This window comes from Colobus angolensis, unplaced genomic scaffold (genome assembly GCF_000951035.1).
Source record: "Colobus angolensis palliatus isolate OR3802 unplaced genomic scaffold, Cang.pa_1.0 Scaffold424, whole genome shotgun sequence".
Classification (NCBI taxonomy): domain Eukaryota; kingdom Metazoa; phylum Chordata; class Mammalia; order Primates; family Cercopithecidae; genus Colobus; species Colobus angolensis.
The window spans coordinates 314,601-327,137 of record NW_012117644.1 but is presented as its reverse complement, the minus strand read 5'-3'; the positions used below and the strand labels follow the sequence as shown (position 1 = coordinate 327,137).

General features: G+C 38.5%; 1 protein-coding gene across 1 annotated transcript in view; it reads left to right on the top strand.

Moving 5' to 3' along the window:
• Window positions 1–12,537, top strand: part of RRM1 (ribonucleotide reductase M1) — a 47,549-nt gene that overhangs the window by 20,900 nt on the left and 14,112 nt on the right. Inside the window, 7 exon segments of the mRNA XM_011956819.1 lie at window positions 2,398–2,558; window positions 3,959–4,042; window positions 5,668–5,829; window positions 6,179–6,258; window positions 7,556–7,757; window positions 11,062–11,211; window positions 11,413–11,634. Of these exon segments, the coding sequence (XP_011812209.1) occupies window positions 2,398–2,558; window positions 3,959–4,042; window positions 5,668–5,829; window positions 6,179–6,258; window positions 7,556–7,757; window positions 11,062–11,211; window positions 11,413–11,634 (1,061 nt within the window).

The window sequence follows — 12,537 nt, the reverse complement described above, 5'->3', positions numbered from 1 at the left end:
TTTTTTTTTGAGTTGGAGTTTTGTTCTTGTTGCCCAGGCTGGAGTGCAGTGGCATGATTTTGGCTTACTGCAACTTCTGCCTCCCAGGTTCAAGCAATTCTCCTGCCTCAGCCTCCTGAGTAGCTGGGGTTATAGGCACACGCCACCACACCCAGCTAATTTTTGTATTTTTAGTAGAGACGGGGTTTCTCCATGTTGGCCAGGCTGGTCTCGAACTCCTGACCTCAGGTAATCCACCCGCCAGGGCTTCCCAAGTGCTGGGATTACAGGCGTGAGCCACTGCGCCTGGCCTACTTCCACTTACATCTCAATAGGAAAATAGATAGTATGACCTCAGAGCAAAACACCATAGAGCAAAACATTGGAAAAATTGACTACATTAAAATTAAGAACTTCTGTGAACCAAAAACAAAGTCAAATAACAAGTTTCACACTTTGGGAGGCCAAGGTGAGTGGATTACCTGAGGTTAGGAATTTGAGAACAGCCTGGCCAACATGGTGAAACCCCGTCTTTACTAAAAATACAACTATTAGCCCGGCGTGGTGGCATATGCCCGTAATCCCAGCTACTCAGGAGGCTGAGGCATGAGAATCATTTGAACCTGGGAGACAGAGCTTGCAGTGAGCCAAGATCATGCCTGCAGCCTGGGCAAAAGAGTGAGACTCCGTCTCAAAAACAGCAACAAAAAACCCCAAAAAACAAGTTTCAGACTGAGAGAGAAGATATTTGCAATGTGTTAACTATTGAGAGATTATAAGAAAAACAAGGCCAGGTGCAGTGGTTCCTGCCTGTAATTCCAACACTCTGGGAGACCAAAGCAAAGGCTGGCTTGAGGGCAGAAATTTGAAACCAGCCTGGGCAACATAGTGAGAGCCTGTCTCTGCAAAAGTAGAAAATTAGCCAGGCATGGTGGTGCACACCTATAGTTCTAGCTACTTGAAAGGCTGAGGTGGGAGGATCGCTCGAGCCCAGGAGGTCCAGGCTACTGTGATCTATGATCATGCCACTGCACTCCAGCCTGGGTAATAGAGTTAGACCCTTTCTCAGAAAAAAAAAAAAAAAGAAGAAAGAAAGAAAAGAAAAACAGAAAGCCAAATAGAAACATGGGCAAGGGCTATAAACAAATAATACATGGAAGAAGAAACTTGATTGGCTAATAAACATCTGAGATGTTACACTGTGCAATAGGAAAATGAAAATTATGTGTGTGTATGTATGTATGTATGTGTGTATATATATATATATTTGATAAAAATGAAAAGGCTGACAATTCCAAGTATTGACAAGAATGTGGAGCACAAGGAAATCTCATACATTGCTAGAAACAGATTTGTCCATCCACTTTGGAGAATCTTTAGTAAAGTGAAACATGTATATGTCTTTTGACCCAGCAGTTCGTCTCCTAGGTTTATATTCTACAGAAATCCTTAGAGATAAACACAAGGGGATGTGTTCAATAATTTTTATAGCAGCATTGTTTGGAATTGCAGATGAATTGGAAATAATCCAGATGTTCATCAACAGGCACATGGGACAGATGTATTGGTATATTTATACAATAGAATACCTTATGGCAATGAAAATAAAGTTTGTTTACATGTATAAATAAAGTTTGTTTACAAGTTGCGGAATGATAAATAGATATGCAACCAGAAAAATTCTAAGTGTAGAACATGTAAAAATGTCATAATAGAAATTCTTGAAAATGTTAGAGGGTTGCAGTGAGGCTATATTTGTGGTGTCTAGTTTTTTGAGGTAGATGGCAAGTACATGGTATTTGTTACATCATTCTCTATATTTTTCTGAATGTCTGAATATTAAACACCTAGTCAGTAGATAGAATCCATTTGCATGATTGAATATTCAGGGAAGTGAAGAGATTATTGATAGGGTAAGGTTCCTAAGGTGGGGAGTAGGATGAGATCCAAAGTGGAGGTAAAGGGATTGTCTTTAAAAAGACTGTAAAGGAGCTATAATTTTGGTAGACATATCAAAGAATTGGTTGACCATTGGATAGATTATTTTCATAAATGTTTATTTTTGTTGGCTTACTAACAACCTGAAAAGACTGTGACGCATGTTTATGAATATGCATGAGAAAATGTGAAAATGACACGTTTGCAGTCTGGTGAAAATGTAAGCTAATATTATAGACTTATAGATCTATAAGACTTCCTCCTAGGCTTATTTACTTACTATCTAGAGGAGGCAGCAAGATGATTTTAAAATGATATTTCGATATGTTTTATTGTGTCATGTACAGTAAAGTGGGTTTTCTTCTTTGAAAAATACTTAGGAACTTTCTAAACTTGAACTTTTTTTTTTTTTTGCCTTATTGTCTTCGTGTTGAGTAATCATTTTTGTGACTCTGCTTCATTTCCTTGCTCTAAGTTGAGACATTTTTTTCCCCTGTAGCTGTTTTCTTCTGAGTATGAAAGATGACAGCATTGAAGGCATTTATGACACTCTAAAGCAGTGTGCATTGATTTCTAAGTCTGCTGGAGGAATTGGTGTTGCTGTGAGTTGTATTCGGGCTACTGGCAGCTACATTGCTGGGGTAAGTTTCTGCCATTTGACTTTTAAAAGGGGATTCAAGTCTAAAAGCAACCAGATTTATGGTTGAGAGGGCATATGCTATCTTTTGGGAGTCCTGGGTCTCTGTTAATTACTAAATGGCTATGTGACTTGGAGTGAGTCATTTCACTTCTGGCTTCATTTTTATCTATGTTATTAGATGTTTAGATTTGACTAGATAATTTCTAGAATCCTTTTTAGCTCAGGTTTTAGAATTCTGGCTTATTTTAGCAGTAATAAGAACAGTTATCATTTATTGATTGCTTACTGTATGTTAAGTCTGTTATAAATGTTTTACATGAAGTACTCATTTGACCCTTACTACAACACTATGAGGTAGCTGTGATTGTAGACTCATGCCAGGAATTTTATTCCTTAAAATAACCTTGTGAATAAAGGTGCCATTGTCTAATTTTACAAGTGAGGAAATTGAGACTTAGAAAGTTGCTACTTTCTGAGATCAATCACTTAATATGTGGCAGAGCCAGGATACAAGATTTATGCATTGACACTTTATGATGTAAACTTCAGCCCTTTGTTAGTTTACTATTCATTGGGAGTCAAGATAAAGGTTTTGAGTTAGACCTGGATTTAAATCCTAGCTCCACTACTTAACTAGTAATGTGGCCTGGAGTTAGTTATTTTATGTCTGAGTTTGTTTCCTTTTCCGTAAGGTGAAAAAAATATCTAACCCTGTGGAATAAAGTTCCGGAAGGAAATTATTCCATTATGTTGTGTTTTGGAGGTACTGTGATATATACAGCACTTTACACAATGGTAGAGTGAGCCATTGCTCACTTATCTTTCTAGACTGTTTAAAGGCTTGTGTTGGGATCAGAAGGGTTATTTAAATAATTTAATGAAGTGTCTTCTAGTCATAGGAGTCTCTATTTTCTTAACATCATTCTAGAGTCCACTTATTGCTGAGAATCTCCTTTTACCTTATTTATTGCCCTGATATAGCTACTGCATGTAATTCTTATTATAAATTGCCTTGATTTCTTTTGGGAAAAAGGCATTGTAGTAGTGTTTATATTCTTTTTTACTCTACCCAAAGTGTATCTTTATATAACGACCTTTAGAAGATGTAGAGTTTAAATTTAGCTACCTTGATTTTTGATCCCTTTGACTTGTAATTGTTACATCTCATTGTAAATTAGAAATGCCATGAGGTAACTTAGTACATAATTGTAATTTATTCAGCATTTTGTTGATTTTATTTGGGCATTATTTTTCCAAAGCAGAAGTAGAGATGGAGAGCAGGTAAAACTTCATAGATTGCTACCTAGAAATTAGGCATCTTTTTTGATAAAAGAATGGGGCCATTTTGTTCTTTTCTTTGCTGACTGCCCTCTGTCTTTTCTATCATGGTCTCTCTTTTAGACTAACGGCAATTCCAATGGCCTTGTACCGATGCTGAGAGTATATAACAACACAGCTCGATATGTGGATCAAGGTGGGAACAAGGTATGCTCCATGACTTGAAAGTACTGGAAATCAGAACTAAAGGTGCTTTAGTCATATACACTTAAGATGGCTCATTTATGTGTGGTTTCTGATTACTTATTTTTTACTTGTAAAATCAGTTTGAGGAGGTATAATTATTTTAATATGCATATACTTTAAATGTACAGTTTGATGGGTTTTGACAAATGTTACATTTGTGTAATCCCCACATTGATAAAGAGGTAGAACATTTCCATTACCCCAAAATCTTTTCTCCCTCATATACCTTTACATTCAGTCACCCCTGTCACCCCTACCCACACATACTTTATCCCTGGCTCTAGACAACCACTGATCTATTCAGCTTTCTTACATAATAGTTTATTTGCAAAGAATTTCTCAAGTTGTAACTCATATAAATATGTCACTTGAAATGGGGTTGTAACATGTGCTCTACGTTTTTCTTTGTTTTTTTTTTTTTTTTTTGGTAGAACTCTTATCACCCAGGCTGGAGTGTAGTGGCACGACCTTGGCTCACCGTAGCCTTGACCTCCTGGACTTAAGCAATCCTTCTGCCTCAGCCCTCCCATGTAGCTCAGACCATAGGCCTGTGCTACCACACCCAGCTAATTTTTGTATTTTTTGTAGAGACAGGGGTCTCACCTTCTTGCCTAGGCTGATCTCAAACTCCTAGACCCAAGCAATCTACCCTTCTTGGCCTCCCAAAGTGTTGGGATTACGGGTGTTAGCCACTGCACCTGGCCTTGGTTGTTCTTAAAACAAAAACAAACTGGAATAACAAAACTTTCCCTAATTGGCTGGGTGTAATCCCAGCACTTTGGAGGCTGAGGTGGGCTGATCGCTTAAGCTCATGAGTTCAAGACCACCCTGACGCAACCCCATCTCCACAAAAAATACAAAAATTAACCAGGTATGGTGTAGTTTCAGCTACTTGGGAGGCTGACGTGGGAGGATGGCTAGAGCCCGGTAGGCAGGAGGTTGCAGTGAGCCGAGATTATACCACTGTACTCCAGCCTGGACAATAGAGCTAGACCTTGTCTCAAACAAAACAGAACAAACAAACAAAAACTCTCCCTAATTCATAGAAGAAACAGTAAAGTTGAGAGAATTGGGTTGTTTACCTGATTTTATCAACAGGATGGTTTGCAACTAGAGTCTGCCTTTTGTGACTGTAGGCACACTAGTCACCTGTTAGTTTATGAATTTCTCTCTGATGGACTTTGGGGACCGTGATAAGACAGATCAACTTTTTGACCTTCAATAAGAGCATGGCTTATTTTGTAAAAGCAACTTCCTTTGGGCTTTATGTACATGTCATGTTGTATAAAGAGAGCTGGGCTGTTGCTAAAGAGGAGGCTCCATTTGTAGTTCATCATGTCACTTCAGAAAAGTTAACTTTTCTTGTTTCACATTTTGTTTATATCATTCATTCGTTTTTACTCATAGAATTGTAAAATATTACTTTTACAATTGTATATGGAAAACTTACACTTTTATAATACTTTTATGTTATTTAATTCATTGTAGTGAAGATCAAAGGAGATACTATAAAAGTGCTTTGGGAGACATGATGTTTCTTTGTTTCATTTTTATTCTGAAGAGAATTATGATTTATTTACCACTAGCGTCCTGGGGCATTTGCTATTTACCTGGAGCCTTGGCATTTAGACATCTTTGAATTCCTTGATTTAAAGAAGAACACAGGAAAGGAAGAGCAGCGTGCCAGAGATCTTTTCTTTGCTCTTTGGATTCCTGATCTCTTCATGAAGCGAGTGGAGACTAATCAGGTGAGAGATAGGTACTTGTTGATAATGGCAACTTGATTCACATGAGCTTTCTCTTTTTTAGTCATCTTAAGTCATGCGTAGGGACAGAAGGCATTCTGAACAAGTTAAGAGATGCTGTGCTTGTCTTATATTTCTGTTCTCTGAAGTAGATGCTTTGTGACCTAAATGCTTGAAAGGTCATGTATAAACAGGCAGACGTAGATGTTTGGGCCTGAACCTGAAATTGATTATTTCTACAGCAAATTTCCAAGAGAACTTGTAAAATTCACCTTATGCTTGCAGTGTTTCTAATGGATTATGCTTGGCTATTTTAAGTTTCTTATGAGTGATTTTGTCTTGTCCTTTATAGGACTGGTCTTTGATGTGTCCAAATGAGTGTCCTGGTCTGGATGAGGTTTGGGGAGAAGAATTTGAGAAACTATATGAAAGGTATGGGAAAAATATAAAAGAAAACAATAATGTTAGGCCGGGCGTGGTGGCTCAAGCCTGTAATCCCAGCACTTTGGGAGGCTGAGATGGGTGGATCACGAGGTCAGGAGATCGAGACCATCCTGGCTAACACGGTGAAACCCCGTCTCTACTAAAAAAATACAAAAAACTAGCTGGGCGAGGTGGCGGGCGCCTGTAGTCCCGGCTACTCGGGAGGCTGAGGCAGGAGGATGGCGTAAACCCGGGAGGCGGAGCTTGCAGTGAGCTGAGATCCGGCCACTGCGCTCCAGCCTGGGCCACAGAGCGAGACTCTGTCTCAAAAAAAAAAAAAAAATAATAATGTTTTAATCATGGTTTCTCTTATTTCAGGGGTCCAAATATCAAAAGGACTTGTCAAGAATGTTTTGAAGCATCTAAGAGAAAAAGTGACTAATAATTTTGGTCATATTTGCTTCCTAACTCTTCACCAAAATTGAGTTGTGTCTTCTTCTTTCTTAAAACTTTGGAATGTATAAATAGGTTCTTGGGATTTTTAATTGATCCTTATAAAAATTAAGATGACTAGCAGGGTTATTATTTTGCTCTGTCATATAGTACTTTTGATAAGCTATGCTTTATGTTGCATAAAGGAATCATGAGTGACTAGGATACATATGTCAATAGTTTATTAAAATTAAATAGGCCAGGTGCAGTGGCTCATATCTGTAATCTCAGCACTTTGGGAGGATGAGGCAGGTGGATCATTTGAGGTCAGGAGTTCAATACCAGCCTGGCCAACATGGTGAAACCCCATCTCTAGTAAAAATACAAAAATTAGCTGGGCGTGGTGGTGCACACCTGTAGTCCCAGCTACTTGGGAGGCTTAGGTAGGAGAATCGCTTGAACCCGGGAGGTGGAGGTTGCAGTGAGCTGAGATTGTGCCACTGCATGCCAGCCTGGGCGACAGAGCAAAACTCTGTCTCAAAAAAGAAAAAAAAAAATTAGCACAATATTAAGAGATTTGGTTTCCTTAGTTTTTACTCCTTTTTATTATGAAAGATATTATTGGTTTAGTGGGATTGGGATCATTTGAAGGAGCCTAAAACAGCCTCATTTTCCTCTATGGCTTTAGCCAGAGTAAAATAAGTATCATATTCCTTTTTTGCTTTAGCAAAACTTAGAAAAAATTTAAGAGCTTTCATAACTTTATATTTTAATTGTCTTCAAGTTGTCTACAATAAATATATATCGTAGACATTGTAAATAAATATACAATAAATATAGGGAATATATATTAAATAATATTTGTGCCTTTCAGTTATGAGAAACAAGGTCGTGTCCGCAAAGTTGTAAAAGCTCAGCAGCTTTGGTATGCCATCATTGAGTCTCAAACAGAAACAGGCACCCCGTATATGCTCTACAAAGATTCCTGTAATCGGAAGAGCAACCAGCAGAACCTGGGAACCATCAAATGCAGCAATCTGTGCACAGAAATAGTGGAGTACACCAGCAAAGATGAGGTAGGTAGAAAAAATTCTTCCTAGAGTACTAAGAAAAGAACCTTAGGCATTTCCTAGAGTACTAAGAAAAGAACCTTAGGAATTTGTGAATTCCTCACTTGAGATAAGTGAAGGGAGTTTGCATAGTGGTAAGCAGAAGAATACTGTTAAAGGCAGAGAGCAAAGGAAGGAAAGGGTATGATCTGTGCCTATAAATGTTTTTTAGTCTAAGCCGTGTGGGAAAGACACAGTTTTTTTCTTATACACACATCATTGTAATAACATTTACTCAAGAAAAATAGAAATATACAGTTATGTTGGTTTAGGACACACACAAAAATGTGTTAGGATGTACATTCAGTTTAAAGTATGTAAGCCTTGAGCCTGGAAAGTGGAGGCTGCAGTGGGCTGAGATTGTGCCACTGTACTCCATCCTCGGTGACAAAGTGAGACCCTGTCTCAAAACAAACAAAAAGAAAAACAAAAACCAAAAACAGCAACAAAAAACGTATGTAAGCTTATAAAGAGAGTCCTTTCAGTGAATGGTGAGATCCAATTCTAATCTCAAAGTCTGTAAAGAGACTTCACAGAAGAATCAAGGCTAGAAATGGGACATGGGTTTGATGTTTTAAAAAAAAGTTTTAGAGAGGAGCTTTCCATTTGGAAAGAGTGGTCTGTATGATATGCCAGAGACAGGGCTGGGTTTTGTGCAGTGTGGCAAGTAAGTCTGTTTTGATGGTGCAAGTAGATTAATTATTGGAATATGGAGAAATGGCTATGGCTGGGGGAAGGGACATAGAAGGTAGAAACTGACATGTCCCAGAGATAGGAAGCCCTTGTAGGTTTCTGACAGGAAAATAGTATCAAAATGTTAAGATGAAAACGATGGTTCTTGTGTCTGGTTATAGAGTATCTTGCTGTGAGAAGAGGTTAGAGGTTAGCCTAGGGAGATGGTTGCAGTAATGGGATGACAGGCTGCTTTCATATTGGGTGTAAACTATGGAAATGAGGAAGGTGAAGATCCTCAATTCTAGGACCTTAAAAAAAAAGACAAATGAAAAGTCAGGAAGTAAATGGAAATTGAGTTAAATATACTGCTAAGGTTACATTTTAATTCAAAATTTATTGTGCGCCAGCTATATATAAAACACTGTGTTAAGTAGCTGAGAATATAAATAAATATGCTGTCCTCTGGAAACTTCTAATTTAGTTGGAAGAAATCGACATATATTGAAGTAACTATTATGCAAGATAGATTATATTATAGAGGCTAGACTGACATTTTAAAAATAAAAATCAGATAATGTCATTTGTCTGCACAAAACTACTCTTTGGCTTGCTAACCCACGCAGAATTCCTTTTTTTGGGGGAGTGAAGATTTCACTCTGTTGCCCAGCCTGGAGTGTGGCTCACTGCAATGTCAACAGAGTTCTTTCTTTTTGTAAATTGAGCTATAATTCATTCTTTCCAAAATGTACAATTCATATTGTTGTGGGTGTGGTTTTTTTTTTTTTTTTTTTGGGTATATCTGCAAGTCTGTGCAACCATTACTACTATCTAATTGTAGTTTTTTTTTTTTTTTTTTTTTTTGAGACAGTCTTGCTCTGTCACCAGGCTGGAGTGTAGTGCCTCGATCTTGGCTCACTGCAACCTCCACCTCCTGAGTTCAAGCAATTCTCCTGCCTCAGCCTCCCAAGTAGCTGGGACTACAGGTGCGCGCCACTACGCCCAGCTAATTTTTTTATTTTTAGTAGGGACGAGGTTTCACCGTGTTGGCCAGGATGGTCTCAATCTCTTGACTTTGTGATCCACCCCCCTTGGCCTCCCAAAGTGTTGGGATTACAGGCATGAGCCACCGTGACCAGCCTGTAGTACATTTTTATCACTCTAGATAATGAAACACTTTACCCATTAGCAGTCACTCCCTGTTCCCTTCTTCCCTCAGCCCTTGACAACCACTAATATATTTTCTGTCTCTAGATTTGTGGACATTCCATAGGAATGGAATCATATAATATGTGGCCTTTTGTGTCAGGCTTCTTTCACCGAACATATTCATTTATTCGTGTTGTAGCATGTATCAGTGCTTCATTCCTTTCCATCCAGAGTTCTTAGAATGCCCTACAAGGTCCTACACAACTGGATAACCCACCTCATCTGTGGTTACTTTCCCCTTTGTTCACTCTGCTCCAACCCTATTAATTTTCTTGCTTTTTCTCAAATGTGTCAAGCGTGCTCCTATCTCAGAATTTTTGCTCTTTCTTCCCTCTTGAATGTTAAAATGCACCCCCTCTTCCCATAGCCACATGGTTTGCTTTCTAACCTGTTCGGTTCTTTGTTCATATGCAACAGTTTCAGTGAGGTCTTTCTTAACCACTCTGTTTAAAAATTACACCCCCTTCATCTTTATCCCAAGTACTCTCTGTCTTCTTTTCCTGCCTATTTTTCTCCCTGATACTTATTAGACTTTTGTGATTCAAGCTATATTTTAAAAATAGGTATTTGGCAACATGTGTAGAATGGAGTAGATGTGAAGGGCATCAAGAGTTCAATTGGGAAACTTTCAGTAGTCCAGGTGAGAGAAGTTAAGACTTTGGCTTGGGATAGTCATAATCAAAACGGAAAAGAAAGTGTATTCATTCAGCATTATCAAGACTTACTGTGTGCCAGATGGGTTGTTAGTGCTAAAGATATAAATAAAATGATCCTTGTGTGAAGCTCACTGCCTAGTGTAGTGGAGGAATCACTGGAAGAAGTTTTTCAGAAGTCACAAATTGGAATCCTTTGTTGCTAAGGGCTTATCAGAATATCAGTGAAGGTGAGGTGGACATGGGTGCTTTGAAGAACTTTCTGCAGTGATGGAAATGTTCTGTATCTGATGGCTATTAAGCACTTGAAATATGACTAGTGCAACTGAGAAACTCAAATTTTATTTCATTTTAAATAGATACATGTAGCCAGTGGCTACCATGTTGTAGGGGCACTTATCTACTGAATAATGAGATAGGTATATATAAAAAGCTAATTATAACATAGTGTGATATATGTCTGGTAATAGAGCTGTGTACTGTGGAACACAGGATTCTCTCTCTATCTTATTTTGCTGATGCATGTTATAACTAACACATATGACTAGGTATTGAAGAAAGAAATAGAATCAGTGGGATTTAGAAATGGACTGATGAATGATGAAGAGGGAGAAGTCAAATATAAAAATTTAAAATTTTATTGTCTTGAGAGTATTAGAGGCTCACATGGTGGTGTAGTTGACATAGGAAGTATAAATAAAAATTGTGTGATTCTTGACCTGTTTTTTGCATTCCAGGTTGCTGTTTGTAATTTGGCTTCCCTGGCCCTGAATATGTATGTCACATCAGAACACACATATGACTTTAAGAAGTTGGCTGAAGTCACTAAAGTCGTTGTCCGAAACTTGAATAAAATTATTGATATAAACTACTATCCTGTACCAGAGGTATGAATATATTTCTCTGCTTATTGGTAATTATTGAAATCCAAATTGAAAGGAATCAGTCATGATCTTCAAGTCATTATTTAAATGGTTGTCAGTAAAGTGGTTTGAGAAAAAGAGGTAGTCTGTCTCATTTGGTACAGAATGTTGCTTTTCCTGTTCAGTAATATTTTCTCCTTTTCTTTAAAATCTGTTGACACAAAGGCATGCCTATCAAATAAACGTCATCGCCCCATTGGAATTGGGGTACAAGGTCTGGCAGATGCTTTTATCCTGATGAGATACCCTTTTGAGAGTGCAGAAGCCCAATTACTGAATAAGCAGATCTTTGAAACTATTTATTATGGCGCCCTGGAAGCCAGCTGTGACCTTGCCAAGGAGCAAGGCCCATATGAAACCTATGAGGGCTCTCCAGTTAGCAAAGGAGTAAGTATATGGATGAAATTGTTTTTGCCTGTGAGTACCTGTAGTGGGCTGAATGGTGACCCCACAAAAGGATATGTCCACCTCCTAATTCCTGGAACCTGTGAATTTCATTTTATTTGGTTCAAAAAAGGGTTTTTGCAGGTGTAATGAAGAACCTTGAGATAAGGAGATTTACCTGGATTATCCAGGTGGGCCCTAAATCTAATGACAGTTGTCCTGCAAGAGACACAGAAGGGGAAACAACGTGACTATGGAGGCAGAAATTGGAGTGTTACAACCACAAGCCTTGGAATGCTGATAGCCATTAGAAGTTATAAGAGGCAAGGAACAGAATCTCTTCTAGTGCCTCTGGAGGGAGTGTGGGCCTCCCAACATGTTGATTTTGGGCTTCTGGTCTTCAGAACTATGAGAGAATACATTTTTGTTATTTTAAGTTACCAAGTTTTTAGTAATTTGTTGCACCAGCCATAGGAAACTTCAGTACCTTTGTCCTCTGGAGTAAAAAGGATACTCTGTTTTAATCTCTTATTTAGAACTAGTCATTGCTAAAATAATATAAGAGGGATGCTGCCAGTGTTTATTTTCTGTGGATTAAAACATGCATTTGTTATCTCAGTTTCCAGACGTCAGGAGTCCAGACTTAGCTTAGCTGGGCCTTCTTTTCTGGGTCTGTGTTCAAGATGTTGGTAAGGGCTGTGGTCTCATCTGAGACACAGAGTTCCCTTCCAAGCTCACCTCGTTGTTGGCAAAATATATTTCAAGGATTCATGGCATCTTGCTTCTTTAAGGCCAGTGGGAGAGACCATCTCTCATTTCAAAAGGGGCATACTCTAGTGTCTTTGAGTGTTTCGCCTAATAAATCAGGTCCACATAGGATAATCTCCCCGCCACCCCTCCACCACC